Source organism: Sarcophilus harrisii, chromosome 2, assembly GCF_902635505.1.
Source record: "Sarcophilus harrisii chromosome 2, mSarHar1.11, whole genome shotgun sequence".
NCBI classification, from domain to species: Eukaryota; Metazoa; Chordata; class Mammalia; order Dasyuromorphia; family Dasyuridae; genus Sarcophilus; species Sarcophilus harrisii.
In genome coordinates this window covers 86,899,924-86,923,914 of record NC_045427.1, presented here as the reverse complement: position 1 = coordinate 86,923,914, position 23,991 = coordinate 86,899,924, and the positions used below count along the sequence as shown (strand labels likewise).

At 40.7% G+C, this 23,991-nt stretch overlaps 1 protein-coding gene across 1 annotated transcript in view; it reads right to left on the bottom strand.

The window, feature by feature from the left end:
- RHOQ (ras homolog family member Q) overlaps positions 1–19,590 on the bottom strand; it is a 41,575-nt gene extending 21,985 nt beyond the window's left edge. The window contains exons 1-2 of the mRNA XM_012540241.3: positions 19,249–19,590; positions 18,542–18,600 (exon numbers count right to left, since the gene is read on the bottom strand). Coding sequence (XP_012395695.1) covers positions 18,542–18,600; positions 19,249–19,390 — 201 coding nt within the window. The 5' untranslated portion in view covers positions 19,391–19,590. The remainder of the gene's footprint in view (positions 1–18,541; positions 18,601–19,248) is intronic.
- Between the last annotated feature and the right edge of the window lie 4,401 nt (positions 19,591–23,991).

The window sequence follows — 23,991 nt, the reverse complement described above, 5'->3', positions numbered from 1 at the left end:
AATTTTCCATGTAAGCATTTACATCTTGACAATCAACAAATATCACCAATTCAGGCTTAACTAAGAAAGTCAGCCTAAACTGAGGTGAATAGAGACTGTAAGCCCACAGCCTGGACCAGGGAGGGCCCCAGAGGAAACAAAAGGCGGTAGCAACACCCAAACAGGAGACAGCTGACCACAGAACTCTGACTGAGGCCACTGATGTCTGACCACATTGAGTACAGACTCATCAGAGGAGGTGAGACTGAGTTGGAAGCCCAGAAAATGGAGATCAGAAGCAAAAAAATAATGGCTACCACATGGAAGAGTTTGAGAAGGGGCAGAGTTGGGTCCTGACACAAAAACCCAAACCAGAAGCTGAGATTGGAGATGAAAATAGGCAGAAAACATCACCAAAACCTAAGAAAAGGTACAAAGAGTTGTTAAGCATTGTCCAAGAGATAAACCCCTAAGAAGGAAATAACTCTTTTTAAAGAAGACCCAGAGGAAAAAAAAAAAGACAACTATAAAAACTTCTTTTAAGAGTACATCAAAGAAATGAAGCAAGAGAGTTAAAAAAATGAAATTATAATAGAAATGAAAGCACTGGAAGAGGGAACCGGAAGGAGAGAGAGCTTAGAACAACAGATGGAAAACCTTGTCCAAATAAGATTTCCTTAAAATCAGAATAGAACAAGCAGAACTCAATAGCTTTATGAAATAACAAGGAATATTACAAGTCAACAAACACTTATTAAGGGCTTACTACATCAAACATAGTGTCAAGTACTGAGTATAAAAATAAAAGCAAAAAGAAAGTCCTTGCTATTGAGTAGCTTACATTCATGAGGAAGACAACACATAAAAGGAAAATTCAAGGGAATAATAGTGAAGTCCAAAGAATTAAGGATAAATGGAAGCTCTTCAAAATGGAGGTTCTAAGAAGAACTCATCAATGGAAGAATGGGGTTGCAGGGGTAAATGGATTAGGAGAATAAAATTTTAAAACTGTAAAAAGAAAATGTAAGACATTCTATTGTCACAAACAACTCACCTGGAAAATATGTGAAGGAAAGAATCTAAAAATTACTAGTCTTTTTAAAAAACATGACCAAAAAAAAGTTTGGATACCATATTTCAAGAATTCATTAAAGAAAACTGCCAAGATTTACTATAAACAGAGCAAAATGTGGGGGGTGGGTGGGGAGATACCTACAAAAAACTCCACTTGGTCATCTCCTGAGAAACCTCAAAATGAAAATTCTTTTGGAATAGCCAAAATCCAGAGTTTCCAGAGGAATTAAATATATATATATTTCAAACTGACAAGAAGAAAAAATCCAATTAGTAAGTTACCACAGTAGTATCACACAAGATTTAGAAGCAACATCTACAACTTATAGAAAATATTGGTATATACCACTCCCAAATGCAAAAGATTAACATGCATTATATATATATATATATATATATATGCACTGTTGGTAAAACTATGAAGTGACCCAATTATTCTGGAAAAAAATTTGAAATTGTACCCCAAAAGTCACTAAGATGTATACAATATATCCTCTATATAACAGGTATAATATCATTAAGTACATATCCTATAAAAGGAGTTCTTAATTCATGATCTAGAAAGATCTACAAATTTGGATGGCAAAAAAAAAATACTTCTTTATTTTCACTAACCTCTAAATGAAATTTAGTATTTCCTATAATTGTTTAAAAATATTATTCTGAGGAGGAGTCTATAAATTTTACCAGAATGGAAAGGTAGTACATGAAAAAGAAAAGGTTAAGAACTCCTTCTTTAAAGAGATCAAAGAGAGAAAAACCCTTATGTACAAAAATATTCATGGCAATCCTTTTTGTTATATCAAAGAACTAGAAACCAATCAGTTGGGGAATGGCTGTACAAATTATAGCATATGACTATAATGGAATATTTCTATATCATAAGGAATGAAGAATAACTTATCAAGACTGAACCTACACAAAGGCAGATGAAAAGAATCAAAATTTATATGACTACAACAATGTCAAGAAAAACAGCTCTAAAAGACTTCAGAACTCTGATCAAAGCAATAATAACCAACCACAACTTCGGAGGACCAGTGATGAAGCCAGTTTCTCCTCTTGAGAAAAAGGTAAAGGCCAGAGGTACAAGGTGAGACATACATTTTCAGACACAGCCAATATGTGGATTTGTTTTGCTTGATTATGCTAATGGAGGTGTCATGGAACAAGGGACAGAGCACTCTCCTTGGAGTCAGGAAGACCTTCCTCTGACACATATTAGTTGTGTGAACCTGAGCAAGAGAAAGTGATGACCTATGATGGTTGTCACATCTCATCTAGGAGTTCTATCTAGCAGTGAAATCGCAAGTCTGGTCCCAAACTCCATACTAACTAACTTGTCACAAAGGAAGATGGCTTTTTTTTTTTTGGGGGGGGAGTGGGTAAGTGGAGGAAAATTGAGGGGAAATAGTAATAGATATAAGCAAACATGAAGGAAAGAACAAAAAACTTTTATGAAGCATTTAAAGAAAATGCACAGGACAGAAAGAAGTCCAGGGGACAACAAAGACTAATGAGATGTCTCTGTAACTAATATGCTGAACTAAGTATATGTATATATACTTAATACATAAGTATTATGTGCAATTTGTTTTTTTTTTTTTAACCAAGCTTACATAATGAGATTCATGGTTTTATATATAATCCTTTTTTTCCCTTTTCTACGTGGAAATGTTCATGATTGTTGGTATTTGTTAAGCTTAGAATAGTGAAAATCTTTTAAAAAATAAAAAATAAAAAACAGAAGACTTCATAGCTATCTTTTCAGCCACCCCGACAGTAAACTCCCCCCATTCTCTCCCCAGGACCAGGGGAAGAACATTTCCAGAAGAAAATCAAGGCCAATCCTTGTGCCTGGAATATGAGGAGAGGCCTTTGAAAATTAAACTGCAGCAAATAGGATTTTAATTGAACTGGACAATCAGAATTAAATGTTCTTTTGAAACTATAGCTCTTAGACAGCTGAGCTTTGAGCCAACTTATTTGTAATTGCAGACTATTATGTTGTTTCACAGAGGAAGATTTTGTACATGGGAATAAGTCTGATTAAAAAAAAAAAGAATTGTGATGGGGTATTGAGACATTAACACACAAAAGACAATTTAATCTGCCAGGAGCTTTCCAACAATTACTAGGATAACTTCTGGGTTTAACAGTTCCCTTTCTTGCAGCCCTGTTTGTGATCTGCTAGGTAAGTTCTAACCCAAAATAAGTCATCATCATCAATTTCTGGCTTTGGAAATAATTCTGGGCAAAACCATTTAGTGTCACAAGAAGGGGTCCCTAACTGTGTCTATGGGACTGTCTAGGCTTTGATATTATGATGTATGAAGAGTATCTAGGCCTTGGGCTCAGACAGTAGGCATGATGGGTCCTTAAATATTTTTTTTTTTTTAGTTATAATTCTTTGTCAGTCATCAAGAAACACCTACAGAATTTCTACTTTATAGGGCATTGTATGAATCCTTGTTAATGACAGGAAATAGTAAGTGAAGCTCATGATTCTGAGGATACATATAGGATAAGATGTGTGCAGGGAAAGTTAATTCTGCTACAGAAATAGAGTTCTCTTTGGTTTTTATTAGCCCGTCAGATCCTTCTTCCTCCTCCACAACCCAGTTGAAAGGAAATGTTGGTATGGACAGTAGCAAAGACCCGATTTGTAAGAAATTCTACTTCCTACCCAAAGAAAAGTCAGAATAGCACACTGCGACAGGAGAGTAATATTCCTAATAGGTTTCTTGGGTTACTTTCAACTTCACCCTGAAAGGAGAAAGAGAAAGGAGCTCTAGGATGCCAATGGTAGGAGAGAGACATCACACAGCAGGGAGAATGGCAGAAAGAAGGCTCCTCACGATCCAAGCCAGCCCACGTCCTGCCCCAGGCTTCTACCTCATTTATTTCTGAAAACACCAAACTGCTGATGAGTCATGGCTGGTGGACAAAGAAAGGGTAGGAACGGGAAAGGAGAACCTCAATCCAAGAGAACACAAGCCCTTTATTCCCATCACTGGTGCGAGTATCCTCACAAACCCAAGTGTATATGCTGCTTTAAGCAGAGAGAACACAACACACACATACACACATACACACCCCATTTGGGCTGATTCTGCGCAGTGCATAGAGCACCAGCCCTGAAGTCAGGAGGACCTGAGTGTAAATGTGGTCTCAAACACTTAACACTTCCTAGCTGTGTGACCCTGGGCAAGTCACTTAACCCCAACTGCCTTAGCAAAAACAGAAAAGAAAAAAAGAAACAATATTTCCATATATTTTTATCATGTTTAACATATGTTGGATTATTTGCCATCTAGGAGGAAGGGAATTGGAACACAAGGTTTTGTAAGGGTCAATGGTGAAAAATTATCCTGGCATATGTTTTGAAAATAAAAAGCTTCAATTACAAAAAAAAAGAAACAATATTTCTGGGGTAGCTAGATGATGCAGTGAGCATTAGCTCTGGGCTCAGGAAGATCTGAGTTCATGATGCTGAGTGAAATGAGCAGGACCAGGAGATCATTATATACTTCAACAACAATACTATATGATGACCAGTTCTGATGGACCTGGCCATCCTCAGCAACCAAATCATTTCCAATGGAGCAGTAATGAACTGAACCAGCTACACCCAGAGAAAGAACTCTGGGAGATGACTAAAAACCATTGCATTGAATTCCCAATCCCTATATTTATGCCCACATGTATTTTTGATTTCCTTCACAAGCTAATTGTACAATATTTCAGAGTCTGATTCTTTTTATACAGCAAAATAATGTTTTGGTCATGTATACTTATTGTGTATCTAATTTATATTTTAATGTATTTAACATCTACTGGTCATCCTGCCATCTAGGGGAGGAGGTGGGGGGTAAGAGGTGAAAAATTGGAACAAGAGGTTTGGCAATTGTTAACGCTGTAAAGTTATCCATGCATATAACCTGTAAATAAAAGGCTATTAAAAAAAAAAAAAAAAGATCTGAGTTCAAATGTGGCCTCAAATACTTAATCAGCTGTGTGACTCCAGCCAAGTCACTCAACCTCCTGATTGCCTCCAAAAACAAAACAAAAAGAAACAAGACTTTTTTTTTTTTGCAAACTTATACATTTAACATATAATGGAATTGTAGTATGTAATTTCATCTACATATATTTCCAGTAACTTGTTCCATATGGAAGAAAGCAAGACGCAATGAAAACTGAGTGGTACTAGCTTAGAATCTGAATACCTGAATTCTTATTCCAGTTCTGTTCCTTCCAATCCATATGATCTTTAAAAAAATCACTTAATTTCTCTGGGTTTCAGTTTTCTCATTTACAAAATGAGGGAAATGGATTATATCATCACTATTGTTCCTTCAAATTCTAAATCCATGATCTGTTTAAAAGCAAGTAACATAAATATATAAAATTTAAAAATAACACATATTATTAAATATGCAATTTTGAGAACCCCATATTTAAACACCAGCAGATTGATCATCATCCAGAATTTAATCTAAGAAACGCAATGTTTGCTCTAACGTCAAATTACGAACCAAGCCTACTTTACATGTTAGGAACTTGGTAGGCCTGAAATGCGGGGTTTCCACCATTCTCTTGATAAAAGGAGGCCTCGTTTAAAAAAATATGCTTTAAAAAAAGTTAAACCTAGCAAACTACACAGAACTAGCACATACCAACCATACCATCTAATTACTAAGTTATCAGTTACTAAGTGATAATCTTTATAATTTACTTTTCAGCACTCTGTTAACATTAACAAGAATCTAGTGACTAAAAAGACATGTCTAAGCTTCACACTCTTGGGGCCCTCCCTCACCCTTCTCCAAATTCAAAACCCTGTATTTCAGTCTTTACTTATTTTTCTAACTCTTCTTCTCCTTCATGTTTGAGCTCTATGTCCCCTAACTAAATTCAAGGACACATAAAAAATGCTCAGAGACTGAGTGAACTGAAGAGAAGCAATGCCATAAATTGGGTGAATAAACTTTTTTTTCCTTTTCTTTTTTGGAGATATCTGGGACTGACTTGCCTAGTCATATACCTTCTTCTTGGGGCCCTCCCTCACCCTTCTCCAAATTCAAAACCCTGTATTTCAGTCTTTACTTATTTTTCTAACTCTTCTTCTCCCTCGTGTTTGAGCTCTATGTCCCCTAACTAAATTCAAGGACACATAAAAAATGCTTAGAGACTGAGTGAACTGAAAAGAAGCAATGCCATAAGCTGGGTGAATAAACTTTTTTTTCCTTTTCTTTTTTGGAGATATCTGGGACTGACTTGCCCAGTCATATATCTTCTAAATGTCTGAGGCTGGATTTGAACTCAGATCCTTCTGATTCCAGTGCCAGCACTCTATCGCCTGAACCACCCAACAGCCCCAAGTGAATAAACTTTAAGAAAAAAAAATTGATAACTATATTTTAATAAAATTGGGGTTTTTTTTGGTAATGCTTTGTAATGTATATTATGCTGTTAAAAACATCATTCTGAGAAGAGGTCCATTGCCAAAAGGATCATGAGACAAAAAAATGTCCTTCCCATACCAGATATGGTGCTACATGACAGACGCTCTGTATGAGAAGACAAGGTAAGAGCAAACACTTTACGAAAAAGACAGGAATATCAGTCTCAAATCACAGACCCCAAAATAGCTTCCTCGCTGATAACCACAAAGGTTCAGGCACAAGCAGAACAACATGGAGAAAACTTAGGGGAACCACAATCGTACTTTTTAAGTACCTGTGGACCGCTGAATGAAACAGGGATTAGACTGGGCTCTAGGAGCATAGATCCACAACTGTAAGAGGCTTCATAAATCGTAGTCTAACTCCCTCATTTAACAGATGGGGAAACTGAGGACCTGGGGAATTAAGGAAACAAGTGAGTCCTAGGAGAGGCAGTAGCCCTTAGGCCACCAGCCCTGCTTCCAGTGCAGCCTTCATCCGCGGAAGCTACCCCTGGAAAGAGAGTCGGTCATCCTTACTAAGTCGTCCACTGGCCACTCGCAGGTTATAGAGCAAGCCCAGCTGAAGCAATGGCACTCTGAGGGAAGGAGAAGCAGCAAATGCCAGACGGGTACCATCACCACTTTGCCCATCATCTCCCATCAGACCCAGATGGGGTGAGCCATCTGAACCCAGGGCCTTGGGCATACCACAGCTTCCAGTCCAGCATCCATGACCATCATCCTGGGAAACATCCTCTGTATAGATGTAGCCAGCACTGCAACTAAATATCTAGAAAGGAAAGCTCTAGCCACTAAGTCTTTAGCACTGTTAAGTGATTAAAAAAAAAAAGTAATTTTATCAGTGGAAATGACATGGAAGACGAGCCATCCATATCTGCTTTGCCACTGCACCCCAAGAACCATGGGACTTTTCTAACTGATTTGTGGCTGAAAATGCAAATGTGTGTCTTCTCCCCCATTAGAATGTGAGCTCCTTGACAGCAGAAACTGTTTTACTTTTCTATTTGTATACCAGAATTTAAGCACACAGTAAGTGCTTAATAAATGCTTCATTCCTTCATTTTAACTTACCCAGGTTAGACAAGTAATACACACACATCAGAGGCAAGATTTGAACTTGGGTAATCTGAAACTAGGTTGTAGATTAGATAGAGCACTGGGGTCAGGAGTGAGGAAGACCCAAGTTCAAATCTACTCTCAGTCACTAGCTAGGTAAATCAGTTAACTCCATTTGTCTCAATTTCCTAAACTGTAAATGAACTGGAAAAGGAAATGGCAAACCACCACAGTATCTCTGCCAAGAAAACCCCAAACTGAGTCACAAAGAGTTAGGTATGACTGACAAGTGACTAAACAACAACTGTGACTGCAGAAGATGTAATTTAGATAAAAGCTGCAATGAGACCAATTTAAGCCAGAGAGCAGGAAAAATGTTCGTAGAACATTCTAAAAGTGAAATAGGCAGCTATATGAGGTGCTGGGTTCCCCATCGCTGAAAGTCTTTAAGCAGAGACTGAATAACTGAGTCAGTGACGAGGTGCTGGGTTCCCCATCGCTGAAAGCCTTTAGGCATAGACTGAATAACTAAGTCAGTGAAGAGGTAGGCAGGATTTTTGTTGAAGTAGGAGTTGGATCAATTGACCTCTGAAATCTTCCAACTCTAGGATTTGCTGGATGGAATCAGTAGCTGATGTGGTATAATTTTAATAGGTGCCAAAGTTCCACACCCCCAAAATTTCCCCCAAATGCTTGTCTGTTGAATGTTATTCTTTTGGGTCTTAAAAGATGTTTTGGTCTTACTTCCTTATTAAAATGCAAATACTTCTGGGGAGAGACATAATGTAGATCCTATATAGTCTTTTGTGGTTGTTGAGTCATTTCAGCCATGTTTAAGTCTTAGTGACCCCATTTGGGGTTTTCTTAGCAAAGAGGTTTGCCATTTCCTTCTCCACTCATTTTACAAATGAGAAAACTGAGGTAAACAGGATTAAATAAGTTGCTCAGGACCAGTTTTGAACCCAGATTATCCTGATGCTAGGGCCATGGCTATATCCACTGCCCCACCTAGCTGCCCCTAATTAGCCATTACCACCTTATCTATCACTTGGTTCCTTAGCACAACCCTCCAGGTAGGAAGCTGAGAACAAAGGTCCATATGTATAAGATAGCTAGGTAGGGAGGTGCTTGAAGTCCTAGGGCCTGAGAAAGGAACAGTTAATCATTGAAGGGTGACCCATCTCACAGTTCAGTGAAGGGCCCCCATTGCTAAATACATCTGGCTGAACTGGGCCATTGTCTCCTTGCAGGAGTTCTCCTAAACAAGGTTGTCTCCCACCTCCTACCCCCTTTCCCTATAGCTCTCCTCTCTCTTCCATGTTCCAAAACAGAGCCTAAAATGGGAACAATGAAATGCTGAGGGCAAAAAAATGCTGCTTGCCAACACATTCATGTAAAATGAGCTCAAGACCCGGGGGTCAGGAGCTGATAGAAAATCCAACTGCAGGCCAAAAACCGGAATTTATTTAATTTTCAATTTCCTTTTTTCCCTTCTCTCTCCCCACAGTCTCATAAGGTCATTAGCACCAACAGCCCAGTCATGCATCTTCATCAGGATGTTGGAAACTGAAAGGACTGGGGAGTTTTACAAGCACGAGCTTTTTGTTGTGTGTGTTTAATACTGGTAGAACTTAACCTCCACAAACACCCCATTCTCTACTTTTTTGTGGTTCAGTCATTTTTTTTTTTCCAATTCTGTCCAACTCTTCATGACCCTATTTGAGGTTTGCTTGACAAAGATACCAGAGAGGTTTGCCATTTCCTTCTCTAGCTCATTTTGTAGATGAGGAAACTGAGGCAAACAGTTATATAACTTGCCCAGGTTCACACAACTTATAAGGCTAGATTTAGACTCAAGAAGCCTTTTGAACTTCAAACTCTGCACTCTACCACCTAGCTTTCCCTAAACAATCACCCAGTGATCAACCTCCCAGTGATGTTGTTATTCAGTCAGTCCAAGTTGCCTAATACTGAGAATCTATGGGATATCCAGTTTGAATGTCCTGTAGAGAGCTGTAGATAAGTCTGTAGTTTAAGAGAGAGGTTAGGGTGGGAAAGTAGATCTGATTGTCAGCATATAAATGATAATTGAAATCATGGGAGCTGATGAGATCTAATTAAAATAGCCCTGAAACTAAAACTAAATCTGTCCCTCAGTGATAATCAAGCAGTCTTTCTTCAAAACCTTCCAAGTTTATACTTGTCAGTTTATACTGGTCTTTAAGAGCCCAGAAGAGCTGACACAGCCTGATGGGACACTAGCAAACGTTACCAAAACCTTAAGAAAGCCAGAGATGAGGTGAAAAGAAAAATATTCAAATGGGAGTGCTCACTCACATCATGTCATATTACATTATATGTTATTCCATCCTATTTTCTCCAAGAGACTGATTTTTCTATCATTCTATTCTTTCTTTTCTCCCTGCCCACCAACTGTTTCCCTGCTTCCTATCCATACATCCATGTCTTCCCCCAAAATCTTCACTTGATACCTCCATTCCCACTAGTTATCATCTCAAAGCTTTCCTCCCTTTTGTGGCTAATTCTTTGAGAAGACTATCTACACTCAGTCCTTCCGCTTTTTCTCTCACTTTCTTCTTAACTCTCTTTAGTCTGGTTTCTGTCTTCATTATCCAACAAGGACAGCTCTCCCTAAAATGATCAATGATCTCTCTTAATCACTAGATTTAATAGTCTTTTCTCAGTCTTCACCCTTCTTGACCTTGACAGTTTCTGACACTATCGATCATCCTCTTCCCCTGGATTCTCTCTTCTCTCTACGGTTATATGACAATATTTATCTCCTGGTTTTCCTTGCCAGTCAGCTAGCTCGTTCTCAGTCTCTTTTATAGGAATCTTGATTCAGGTCACAGTCACTAATAGTAGGTGTCTCCCAAGGCACTCTTCTTGTTCAACATTACTTCCTCATAATTCCCAATGGATTCAATGATCATCTAAATGCTTATGATACTTAGATATATTTATCCAGCCCTAACCTCTCTCTTAAAGACTCACATCTATAACACTATTGGGCATCTTAGTATTCCAATCTCTCGTCTACAACTACCTATTAAATATCTCAAATTGGATATCCTACATCAAATCCAGTATGTTCCAAACTAAAATCATTGTATTTCCCTGAAAACTCTTCCTTCTTATTCCCTCTTATTTTTAAATTTAATTAATTAATTAATTAATTTTAATATTTATTACTGTTATTATTGATCCTGGAGTCAGAATGACCTGAAATCAAATCTAGTTCTAGACATACTAGCTGTGGGACCCTGGCATATTTTGCCCCAGTTTCCCCATATGTAAAATGGGCATAATAATAGCATCTACCTTCCAGGGTGGCTGAGAGAATCAAATGAGATAATAATTGTAAAGCATTTAGCACAGAGCCTGGCACATAATAGGTTCTATGTAAGTGTGAGCTATTATTATTTATCTTTCCAACTACTCAGACTTGTGCCCTACACACCATCTTCAGGTCTTCAATCTCTCTTCCCCCATATCCAATCTATTGCCAAGTATAATTCACTTGGTAAAGTGAATTATTACCATTGCAACTTCTCACATATTCCCCCCTTCTCTACCCTGACATAACCACTCCCCTGACACAAATCTTCACCACCTCTTACTATTGCAATAAGCTGGCTATTGGTCTCCTAGCCACAAGGGTCTCCCCACTCCAGTCCATCCTCTACTCATTTGTCAAAGCAATATTTCCTAAAGTACAGGGCTGATCATTTCACCCCTACCACATTCAGTAAATACCCTCATATTAATTTAGCATAAAATGTACAATCCTGTTTAGTATTCAGAGTACATCATCACCTGCCCATTTCCTCCCCTGCCAGTCTGCTTATACCTTTTTGACTTCCACATGTTCCAAGATCCAGTGACAAAGTCTGGTGCTCTTCTGACAAGCAACTCTTTGTGTCCTCTCTCCCTTTTTATTGACTGTCCCCTCATGTCTGGAATTCTCTCCCTCTTCATTCTGTCTCCTGGATCCCCTCATTTTCTTCAAGCCCCAGCTAAACTCCTACCTGCTACAAGAAATCTTTCCCAAACCATTAATGCTAATGTCTTCTCTCTAGATTATTTCTATATCTTGTTTGTACCCAGCTGTTTTTATGTTGTTGTCCCATTAGATTGTGAGCTCCTTGAGGATTTTTACTTTCTTTGTATTTCCAGAACTTAGAACAATAACTGTACATAGCAGATGCTTAATAAATGCTGGCTGATATATCAAGGCAGAATCAAATTTTTCCTTTGAATATTCTGATCGAGGGCAGGACTGAAATCTATAAACAGCATTAATACTGAAAATGCTGAATTGTTTGTCAGAGCAAGAGACACTAGGACAAGGAATCCCTCCTTAAAGTTTGGCCAGGGGTGAGTTTTGGGAGTCAAATCAAAATTCAGATTCACATATGTACAAGTAAACTTAAAGTTTGTACCCTTGGATACAAATTCTAGCTCTTCCACTTAAAAGTTTCCTAATCTTTGGCCTGTCACCTTTCCCTCTCTGAGTTTCTGTTGCTTTGCCTATTAGACCATATTATCCATGGCTCCTTCCAGATATAAATTCTATGATCTTACAATCCCAGAATATAAAAATATAAATAATTCCAAAAACAGTTTAGGTAAATTCACAGTGGACAGTGATGAAGAACCAGAGTTTAGAAGAATGTCAACATCAGTTGCTAGCAAGGAAATAGTCGTGTTCTCTCCCCAAATGCTCCTTCAATGATCTGAGAAACAGTCCTGAGGACTAGATGACTCAAAGGTCTAATGTCAATGATTCTCTTCACATGTGCTTCCCAGGCTCCCTCCAATTCAGAAATATCAAGGAGAGGGAATTCTATTAGCCCATTCACTCCAAGTGAAGGGCAACTGAAATAACGTCCCTTATAGCTTTAAATCTATATTCCTATGAATAAACCTTTTAGGGTGTCTGTTGAATTTCAGTAGGGACGTTCCAAGGTTATCTCAGGCTGGCTTCCTCCCCGTTAGAGGAAATAGCTTCCTCAGTGGTAAGACTGGGCCACCCTAAGGTCCTTCCCAGCTCCCACAACTGCTGAGCTATTTTCTGATGGCTAAACCCTCAAATGTCATTTTAAAAGCAACCTCCAATGACATCTGAGAACTATAAGAAATTGAGTGTGGGGGGAAGGGGCGATACACACATGCAGAAAGACAGAAGTGCATTTAATACTGTCTGTATGGCTGCATACACAGTCCATACTATATGACATACATGTATAAACATACATGCATATTTCCCAATGTATGTACTGGAAGAATGAAAACACAAGATTTGCAACTCCCACAATCCCCAACTCTACAACACTAATCCTCATGATTCCATGTATTTATTCTTGGACCAAGGATAAATTGAGCTTCTCTCCCATTTAAGAGCATATCAGATTCCACATCTACTCCAAGGATTAAGTGATTAGAATAGAGTCTTGGCCATGGAGCAGTCTGTTAGCTCCTGATCAGCTCATCAAATGGCAGGACTGAATAGACACACAACAAGAAGGTTGGTGAGGTCAGCTTTACCCCTGCCAGGCCTCCTCTGGGCAGTATAAAGGTCCAGTCACAGGGAGGAAAAGGGCAACGTTGTGCCTTCTCCCAAGTGACCCAGTCTTGCCTAGACAAGTAACACCTTATTAAGCAAAAGCCGGGAATGAATCGTCCTCTCCGTCTTGTCAAGGCCTATAGCACTGAATACTTCTAATTACATCCTAACATCTGATAGACAATTACAATATACCTTAGTCAACATGGGCAGGGATTCCCTCCACAAGCACTGGTTAAAAAAACAAAACAAAACATATTTTGTTACAATAGATTAGGACCAACTTTCCATTTTCTGCATTAGTGATTAATCAAAACAAAGACTATCTTTGGTTAGAAATCACGAGATTTGGGTTTTACCTCTGACTGTACCACAGACTCACTGAATGATCTTGGATAGTCAGAACTGCTTTGAACTTGTTATTTAATCTGTAAAATGAGTTAATAATGTTTGTCTTATGGGAGAATCAATTAATAGAAAGAAATATCTTAAATTTTGAAGGTATATTCACATCAATATTTTTAAAAGTCTGAGTAGCTTTTCCAATGCCTCTTAATTCTAGTGCCTCCTCATGTTGATCACCTCCAATTTATCCTCTCGATACCTTGGTTACACATAATTATTTACATGTTGTCATTCCCCCTGCACACACATTACAAGAACTATCTTTTGTCTTTGTATTTCCAGGTTTAGCACAGTGCCTGGTACACAGGAGGCATTTAACCACCACTGGATGATTTGTCTTGGAGAGGGCCCATGGTTTCTCCACACCCAAGTATGTTGTCTTCATGAATTGCTATACTAGAGAGATAGATAAAAATAATCATCGGGTGAGCTCCCTTAACTTGGCCAACCTACACTTGAAGGACGCAAAGAGTCAAAGGCCCATATTTGGAGTCTTTCCAGCTTGGAAAGTCCTGCCTGAGCTTGTGATTTTCTGGCACAGCCTTTGAGAATCCAGGGTCACTTCCATGCCCCAAGGATGAGACATGTGAGAAGAATATGAATGGAAGAACCTCTTATTTTGTGTGTGTGTGTGTGTGTGTGTGTGTGTGCATGCAGGTGCATATGTGTGTTGTAAACATCCTTAATACATGAGCAATGGAAGTATCTGCTTCCTTATATCATATCTTAACAACTTTGAAGTAAAACAAACTGAAGGCCCACATACTCCTGTGGTTTGTGATTCTATAGCCCCCTTAACTATTTCTCTCCCATTCCCAGAGACACTAGTGATCGAAGATAGGATCATCTTATAAAGGAGGCGATCCTGATGCAAGACCTGTCAGCTGGTAAGAAGCATTAACTATGTCTGGTAACACTTAGGATAATCTGGAATAATCAGAAAGTGACACATCAGATCTTTTTCTCTGAGAATTGTTCAGGTTGACTCATCTTATTTCTGTCATGACCACTGCAAAATGAATCCTCCTACCCCCTGAATCATTCCTGAAATATACCAGCCTAATATGAAGTAAGTTCTCAAGGTTAAGGGGTAATAATATTTAAATGAGAATGATTTGGTAATAACTTAGATTACTTGAAATATCAACCAGTAACAGCCCAAGGCTGTAGTTTGGTCAATATGGGGTCAATTTAGACTAATAATTTCTATTCTCTTAAATGTATCTTTCTACCTCCTTCCTCTGTAGCACCTGGAATAATGTTAGGCAGACTGTCAACCCTAAGTAACCATGTTTGCCATCGAAAACTAATGATGTAAAAAAAAAAAAAAACTAATGATGTAATTAAGAATTAAATGCTAGTTGAGACCTTAAATAGGATAGACAGATCAACACTGTGCCACATGACAAACCAATCAGAGAAATTAAAGTACAAGCCACTAAGAAGCAAAACTGTGATGTAGTTATGAAGGAACAAGAAGGTGAGCCAGAAGAACAGACAATCTGCTGTTTGCTCTTCTCCACAAACTACAATTCATTTCCCATCTCCATGCCTTTGCACAGGCTGTTTCCCCTTGCATGCTTTCCTTCCTCAGAGCTACTCCTTTGAAAATCTGAGCTCTTGGGGGCAGCTAGGTGGCCCAGTGGATAGATCATCAGTCCTGAAGTCAGGAGGACCGAGTTCAAATTTGATCTCAGCACTTAACATTTCCTAGTTGTGTGACCCTGGGCAAGTCACTTAACCCCAATTGCCTCAGCAAAAAACATACAAACAAGGAAAGTCTGAGCTCTCAAAACTGAGCTAAAAAGTCAAATCCTAAAACAGATCCTCCTGACTCTAGTTATTGATACCCATTTTCCTCTCTTCCAAAGTTTTTTATTTTGCTTTTATTATGAAAATATTGTTTATCTATGTTCATGTCATCTCCTTTCAGTAAAATGTAAACCATTTGAAATTTTCTTTCTACCTCTATAACCCCAACATCTTGCATACATAGTATCTGACAAAGCGATGCTTAATAAATGCTTGTTAAATTGAATAGAATTTCTTTTTTGAAGAGAGAGGGTATTATGGGAAGGTGACTCATTAAGATAGGCATTCAAAAGATTGGAAGAGAGGAAAACACAATCAAACACAACAGTCTGGAACCCTGGCTAAGAAACTAAACCAATCTGAAGACTAAGAGGCATCAAATCAAGGCTTACAACTGCTCATAATTCTATGGCTTTCCAAAAGTTTTCAAAACCTGTTTCTCCTAATATCCAGACACTTAGAATTACTAGTTTTATTATCTTTGTTTTGTATATAAGGAAACTTGAGTTTCTGAGAAAGAAAGTATCTATGGTCCAACAGTCTGAGGCCAGATTGAATCCTGGGGTATCTGACTCATTCATTCCAGTCCAAAACTCCATCCACGAAAATCATCACGTGCCTACACTTGAGCTGGCTCACTCTATGCTATCCCTAGGGAACTATTCTCAGGGGAGCCAGGTCTTTAGTACTATACTGGAGCAAACCTGAAAGTAGTTCTTTGCCATCTAAACACAACTGGGATGTCAATGGTATATTTCCATATAGGCTCAAAATTGTTCAAAATGAGTTTCCACCTGATGCATTTCTATGTCGGAGGTGCTTCCTTTTAAAAGACACTGTCTCAGTAGGTGCAGACAGACATAAGAATACCTGAATGATCAAAATGTGCTGATAATCCTACTTCAGACTGGCTAAGACAGGAGAATGAATATTTCAGTGAATCAGTGTTCAGTAACTCATCAAGAATAATTTGTTACCTTAAAAAGACCCAATGCTTTGATAACAAAGGTAGAAGCCCTAACAGAGAAAACCAATCAAATTTAAGTTACAAAAGTATAAAAAGAATTCTAAATAATTAGTTGGATGACTATTGTTTTCTTCTAGCCCCCAAAACTAATATGTCTAAACCAGGATGGTATTTTAAAAAATATTATTTCCAACTGAATTAGAAAAAATTAATTGCATACATAAATCACAGAATTCCATAAATTTAGAGGTAGAAAGGAAATTGGAGACTATCTTTTGTAAGCAAGTCCAAAAAAAGTTTATCAGCTCCTATAACTAGTTTTCCTTCATCCATACAAATATGATCACATGTAGCTTCAAAAATTCCAAAGAGTTGCGCCAATGACAAAGAAAGGGAGGTTTAGAAAAATCAGATCCTCAGATGATGGGAAAATGATAAACCTGCCTAAAGAGGTAATAGAGAGAAAATTGAAAGCTAATCTCAGAGTCAGAATGAGCTGGGATGAAGTCTCATCTCTACCACACACTTACTGGCTGTGTGACCCAGAACACAGTTTCCTGGGGCTCTGCAAGAACAAGACAAAAAGCTGCAAAGCAATTGTTGATATGACTGGTAAAAAGTGTCCTCATTGGGAGTTTCCTACATCAGAAAAGGCATGGAATCACCAAGCCAAACTCTGTCCAGCCCAAAGTCCCAAACACAAAAAACAAATGTCATTTTAAACACTCATTTCAACATTATATCCTCTTAAAGCTTTCTTTCATCAAAATTCAGCTTCACTCAATATTTTCCTCTCCCAAACTTCTTGAGCCCCTCCATCTCCATCCCAGCCTTTGACAACAGTACAAATAAGTAATGGTCAGAGGGTAGGCAAACCAGAACGGACCTTACAAAATGAAAGTTGACTAATAAATTAACTGATAAATGAAAGAGCAATTTTGTTAGGGAGGGGGATGGGGAACAGGGGAAAAAGCAAATCTCCACTCCTTGCTAGTAGTTTCTATACAAAGCAACTTAGCAACCAGAGGCCAAAATAAACTAATCTTATTTTCAAAGTCATCTCTTTTTCAGACCACTGAATTAAGCATCCTTTCTAATTAGGGCCCATAACTTTGGATACAAATCCGTGAACTACTCCCCAACCCACATTGTACTCCAAATTCTTCATGTTATTCACACATTCTACAAAACTTGGTTCTGTTTGACACTTATCAGAACTTTCAGTAACAAATGGCAAGCCAAAGTCATTTCAGCACAGAAGTAGATTCTGCAAAACTTCATCACTCAAAAATCATCCTTTTCTCCTAGCCAAAGGGCATGAAAAGAGCTGGGGCTAAGTCCTAGAACCATTTCCCTGGTCTACAAACACTTGGAAGAGCCTGCAGAAGTTGTTCCTTTCTCCCTGAGGAAGAGTCTTTTCAAAGAGAATCCAGCCCAAGTCTCCTGGTCTTCATACCCAGTCATTTAGCTTCCTGACATGAGTTCCTTCCTGATCCATGCCTAACTCTTCATATTGGGCTTTTTTTTTTTTTTTTTTTAATTTGTTTGTTTTATTGGTTTTCTGCACCATCACAGATTGCATATTGGGGACTTGAGCCCTAGTGTGCTGTGATGTTGTCATAAACAACCAGGACCAAATGCCTAACCATAATATTAGATGATGCCATTTTCCACCAATCAGGTCTTGCAGGCAGGGAGACCATTCACCAATGAGGGACAAGGCGCTGGAAGGGAGAGAGACCTGGTCATCTGGAACTAAAAATAAGACCGTCTCACAATTGGCCCAGGCTACTTTGCAACAGGAGTTGGGACAGAAACCCACACAGGCACACACACACTCTCTCACACTCGCTCTCCTTCTCTTCTTCTCTCTCTCGGCACGCAAGTAAAAGCAGTACACAGGCATAAACTTTCACATGTGCAAGGAAGTCCATTTTTGTTGCCTTGCTGTTCTGCCCTTAAAAAATAAATTTCATTTCTTGCCATCTGCTGACTTGATAAAAAATAAAATAAAATAAAAAACCTGTACCAGAGATGATCACTCTCCCATTTCTCCCTTTGAGACAACTTATCCCACCCCACCCCCAGTTTTAAAAGATCGTGTAAAAAGATTAGCATGAGAGGTCTGAGACTGAAGGCGGCCATGGGGGAAGGAAACTCATCCCCACTGGGGTTTATGGTGCCCACTCACCTGACCAGCTGTGTCGTAGAGTCCCAGGAGATACTGCTTCCCACCCACGGTCACGCTGACTGCAAAGGGATAAGGGGAGAGGAGAAAGAAGGGGAGAAAGAAATTCAAAATCACCCAACTTGTATTCCTCTCCCTTTTGCCAGAAAGGTTTCTCCCAACCTGATGGGGTCTGTTGGGAAGGGAAGCATCTGAAAAGTAGGGGGCAATTCAGGGATGTTCAGTTCCCAATGCCCGGCAATGACAGCACATTTGTTCCCTCCCCAACAAGTACCACTTCCTTGACCCCTTCTTTTCCATCTGAGGCCAAAGGAACTGAGGGCAGAGACGAAGGGGGTTCCTGGCACCAACTAGAAGGTCAAGCTGGTTGAACTGGTTGGGGAAGGACTTGGGACCAGTGGGAGAGGATGTCAACACCGAGTTTGGAGATGACGGGAGTTCAGGCTAAGATGAAAGGTTTCTGGGGTGCCTAAGAGCCTTAAGGACAGGAAGGACTCCGGGGAGAGGACGCAGGTGCCAGGAAAGGAGTTAAGAGTTGGAAGCAGGAGTAGGGCGGGGGTGCAGAACACAAGGCGAGATGGAGAGGGGCTGGCCAGCCGGGGAGGGGAGCTTGCCAAAGTTGTGTCAAAGTTGCCCCTGCTCAAGAGAGTGGCCTGGGGGCGGCGGGCCCTTAGTCAGCAGTTCCGGGTACCGGGCCACGGGGCTCTTACCTGCATAATGGTCAAAGACAGTGGGGACGTACTCCTCGGGGAAGGCGTCGTTGGCGTAGCTCATGAGCAGGCACGTCTTGCCCACCGCCCCGTCGCCGACCACCACGCACTTCAGCATCAGCGCGCCGGGCCCGTGAGCCATACTGCGCCCGGCCGGCCTCCGGGCATGGTCCCCCCGGAGCTCCCGCCCCGGCCCCAGGCTCAGCCCCAGCCTGCCTGGGGGCTCAGCCGCCTCCTCCTCGGCTCAGCACAGCAGGGGGAGCACCCCCGCCCCATGCAGCGGCTTCCCCCCGGGGAGGGGGCGGCGGGCCCGGGGCGCTGTTGCCGCCGCCGCCGCCGCCGCCGCCGCCGCCACTCCGGTCTCCACCCCCTCCTCCTCCTTCCCGGGCGCCGCCGCTGCAGCTGCGCCCCCTGCCCCTCTAGCTCAGCGCCCTGAACCTCTCCCGGGGATACCGTGTATCATAAGACTGTAAGGTCCCCGGGGCAAACAGCAACTTTGGGGATGGGAGGGGGCGGAGGAGGAGGCTGCTTTCCCCGCCCCCCGGCCCCCTGCCCCCACCCCTCTGGGCTTGGTCGCGGGAGGGAGGGGCAGTGGTGGGCGGTATAGAGAGGGAGAGGCCCTCCCAATAAGTGCGCTACCACTTTACTTTGGGGCCCTCCTCTCCCTGTTCTGTCGCCCGCCGCCGCCTCTCTCTCTCAGTCTCTATCTCTCTCTCCTCCCCAATCTCTTTCTCGCTTCCTCTCTCTTTCCCTCGCCCCCTCCCGAACCGTAGCTCCAGTCCTGCAAGCTCACCCTAGCTTAGCTCCTAGAAAGGGGAGGAGGAAGGGGGGGCGAGGAGAAGAGGAGGAGGAGGAGCCGAGGTGGAGGGAGGGGTGGGAGAAGTGGAGAAAGGGAGGGGGGGCGGATAGCTGAAGAGCTGCCGAGGGCTCCTCGTGAAAGAGCCCTCTGCTCCCAGAAGCGTCCAAGGGTGTATCATGCCTCCCAAGGAAGTCTTTTAGAAACCAGGACGACACAAAAATAATTTGGGGGACCGGGAGATGGAAGGGAGAACCTATTTTTTTTTAATCTACTTAGAAGGTAGAATATGTTTTATGCTTCCTTGAACACACTTGGAGATTTGAAATCAGGAAGGAAAAGAGGTTAGGGAGTTTAAAAGCCTGAGCTGAAAGCCAAGGACTCCTAGGTTCTGTGGTCTCACCCCTACTCTCCCTCCATCCCCCAGACTTCCACACATATACTTTCACTGCACCAGTAGGAATTTTTTTTTTTTTTTACAATGCAATAGGTGACCAAGGGGAGTCACAGAGCTTTCATTTAATAACAAAAAACACAAGCTATAAAACAAAAAGGAGACCAAGACTTGTATTTGGTCTTAAAAGCCACAAGTTAGTATATACCTGAAGACAGGTTAATGGATTTAGTGGCCTATCCTGCCCTCAGGAGGCTATCTCTAAAAGGTTACCTTTCACGCAGAAGGTCTTTTTACATGATGTCACTCCTCTCTTTAATATCGCATTGGACGTTAATTGAGTTTATGTTTTCGGAGCCTCTGTTTCCTGTACACGGCAGGGCTTGATAGCTTGGGTCCCGCTGGCTAGCCATTTCCCCTTTTCTCAGAACGTCTTTTGGGAGAAACAGATGATTAGCTTTGTTATGAACACTGAGCACTGAGGAAGGTGACCGAGTCTGTCCCTGCAAGGCCCCAGGGTGCTAAAATGAGCTAAATTTTATCTGTTTTATTTATTTGCTCCCATGAGAACGCATCATGTCTATGGCTTTGCCTAAGTTCTGAAGAGTTGTTAAGGTGTGATGTCTGCCTGATTGGATCATCTGAATGGTTCACGAATGGACTTTTGCACAGTGAGGGTGATTGAATCCTGGATGAAAGATAGCACTCGGCTCAACTATTCATTCACTTGTTCAATAAATATTTGTAGAGCTCTGTTATACATACATATATATACATATAAATGTATATATGTATAATATATATATTACAATTCTAGGTACTGAAAGGCAGCTACTCAGTGAAGTAGGTAGAGTCTGGGACCTAGAGTCAGGAAGATTCATCTTACTGAGTTTAAATCTGGCCTCAAATATTTATTACATTCACTGTGTGATGCTGGGCAAGTCACTTAACCCTATTTGCCTCAGTTTCATCATCTATAAAATAAGCTGGGGAAAGAAATGACAAATCATTCTAGTATCTTTGCAAAAAAAAAAAATCCCAAAATGGGGCCATGCAGATTTGGATAGGGCTTAATAATAATGAGGTATTGGAAAAAAGAAGGTTAAATGTCCCAAAGATAGATAGGAATAGGTAGAACACGAAGTTCTGGTTCTCAAGGTGCTGATGTCCTACTTCATCAGCTCATATAATCAGATGTAGAACTGGAAAAGATAACACAGTCCAACTGTTTCTTTTTACAGATTTGAAAACTGAGGTTGGGGAAAGGCACTTAGCTTGCCAAAGGTTACTCAGTCAGCAGTTGTCAGAAATGGGATTCAAAACCTGACTGCCAGTTTCCAAATCCTAAAACACAGATACAAAAGTTAATACTTTTCAAATAACTTTGTAAAATAGCTCTTGAAGAGATGTCACCAAGAAATTAATGATTAAATGCCAAATGAACAGTCTAGACAGTAAGTGTGAATCCAGACTAAGGAGAGCTCATTCTGGTTTGCAGGAGTCAGAGAGGGTTCCCTGGGGTCTGAATGGATTTAGGAGAAAGGCAGTTTTTGAAGAATTAAGAGATTGGGTCAGGATGGCCAGAGGAGAGTGTGTAGGCCAGCCTTGCTACAATGTTACCATTCTTCTTTTCTGAGTACCCTCACCTTGAAAGACAGGGATGGTGATTTAGACACAGTCCCTGAATCATGGAACTTAAAGTCTAATTAGGAGATAGAATGAAGCATACAAAGGGGACACTAGATAGTTGATATATACAAGGCAACATAGAAATTCATTGTCCATAATAAGGCAACAGGCAATTGCCCTGAGAAGGGGTAATATACTGGTTGGATTGGATGTGAATAAATCCAAGAGGATATAATTAATGCAGGTAGGTTCCCTAGGGGGATTGGACTCAGGTGGATAGTCAGGATTGGAATACAGACACAAAATAGAAGAAAGAGAACATTGGAGGGGAGTTATGTGGAGGAGAGCTAAGAGAGAGGACAGACCATCAAAAGAAGCTAAGGAGAAATAAGTGCTGGGGAAAGGGAGCAGTCAAGGAAGCTCCTTTAAACAGAGCAAATGGATGAAGGAGTTACCAGAGATATGGGGATATCTTTAGGAAGAATAGAAAAGACTTGCAACTGTTATCAAATACTAGAGATAGAAACCTGATTTGAATGGGTTCTTGAAGTCTCTCTACTAAAGGGTCTGTGATCTCCTTTTCCAAGCTTGATGTTTTGCTCTAGAAGAGCTTTAACCCCTAAATGATATTTTCTCAGCTGAAATGAGGGGGTAGGGGAGAAGCTCTGAGGAAAAGGACTTTGGTCTATGGTTTCTTGTTCTCTCAGAAAGAGCAGCTTTGGAATTCTGAAATGAAGACCATACCCAGGAAAGGTTCTGGTGATGTCAGAGAAATCAAGCAGGGAATTGATGTCAGGTGAATGATGCATCTGATGATTTCACTGGTAGAGAAGACCTCATCACTTTGGCTCATGGGAATGTGTGGCTTGATTGCCAGGAATACATAGGCTTGGGGGATCCATCTTGCACGGTAAAGGGTTAGATGCTACTTGCTTTTGGTAACTATGCAAATGTAATCATGCACACTATCCAGTGTAACTATCCAGAAAGTTGATCTGTCACAATCTCTGGCTCCAAAGTATAAAATGTTCTCTGGGGAATGTAATTCTCAAATATGAGGAGTGAGAAATAACTTTGTTTCTGTGAGAGGTAACTTTGTTTCTGATAATCCAACAGAATTTTGCCAGACTACCTGCCCACACTCCACCCTTCCAAGTACTTCATTTTAACAGCAAATGAGATAAAAATGATCTCTTAATTACCAAAATGAATGGGTTGGCCCTCACCCCACCCCTTTCATTTTCCCATACCTAACTGCTACATGGAAACTGATGACCAACCTTTCCTGAAAACATTCTCTTTTCTCTCTCTCAGTCTGTCTGTCTCTGTCTCTGTCTGACTGTCTGTTGTCTCTGTCCCTTCTTCCCCCTCCCTCCCCCTCCTTTCTTCCCTCTCTCCTCCTCTTTCCCTCCTCCCTTCCCCTCCTCTCTGTCTTTCTCTCCACCCCCCCACCCCCCCACCCCCGCCCAGGAATGAGTAAAATATAAAAAGACTGGAGAAAAGGAGAAAGGAACTACATTATGAAGGGTTTTAAGAACCAAAGAAAAAAAATTATATTTGAAAAAAAAAAACTTTGATTCTAGAGGGAGATAGGGAACCACTAGTGTTTATTGAAAGTGGGTGTGGGGAGATGGTATAGTCAGACCTGAGCCTTAGGAAGACCAGAGTGATTGTTGAATGGAGGGCTATAGCAATAATCCAGGAATGAGATGAGGGTTTACACTAAGGTAGTGGCAGGATCAAAAGAGAGGAGAATATGAGAGAAATTGCAATAGTAAAATGATTAGTACTTGGCAGCAGACTGGCTATGGGGGGAGCAGGGGAGATAGTGAGGATGACACACAGGTTGATGATAGTGCTGCTAGTGTCTCTCCAAAAACTATGCCTTGTCTTGCTCTTTGCTCTCTGTTCTGAACACACGTTC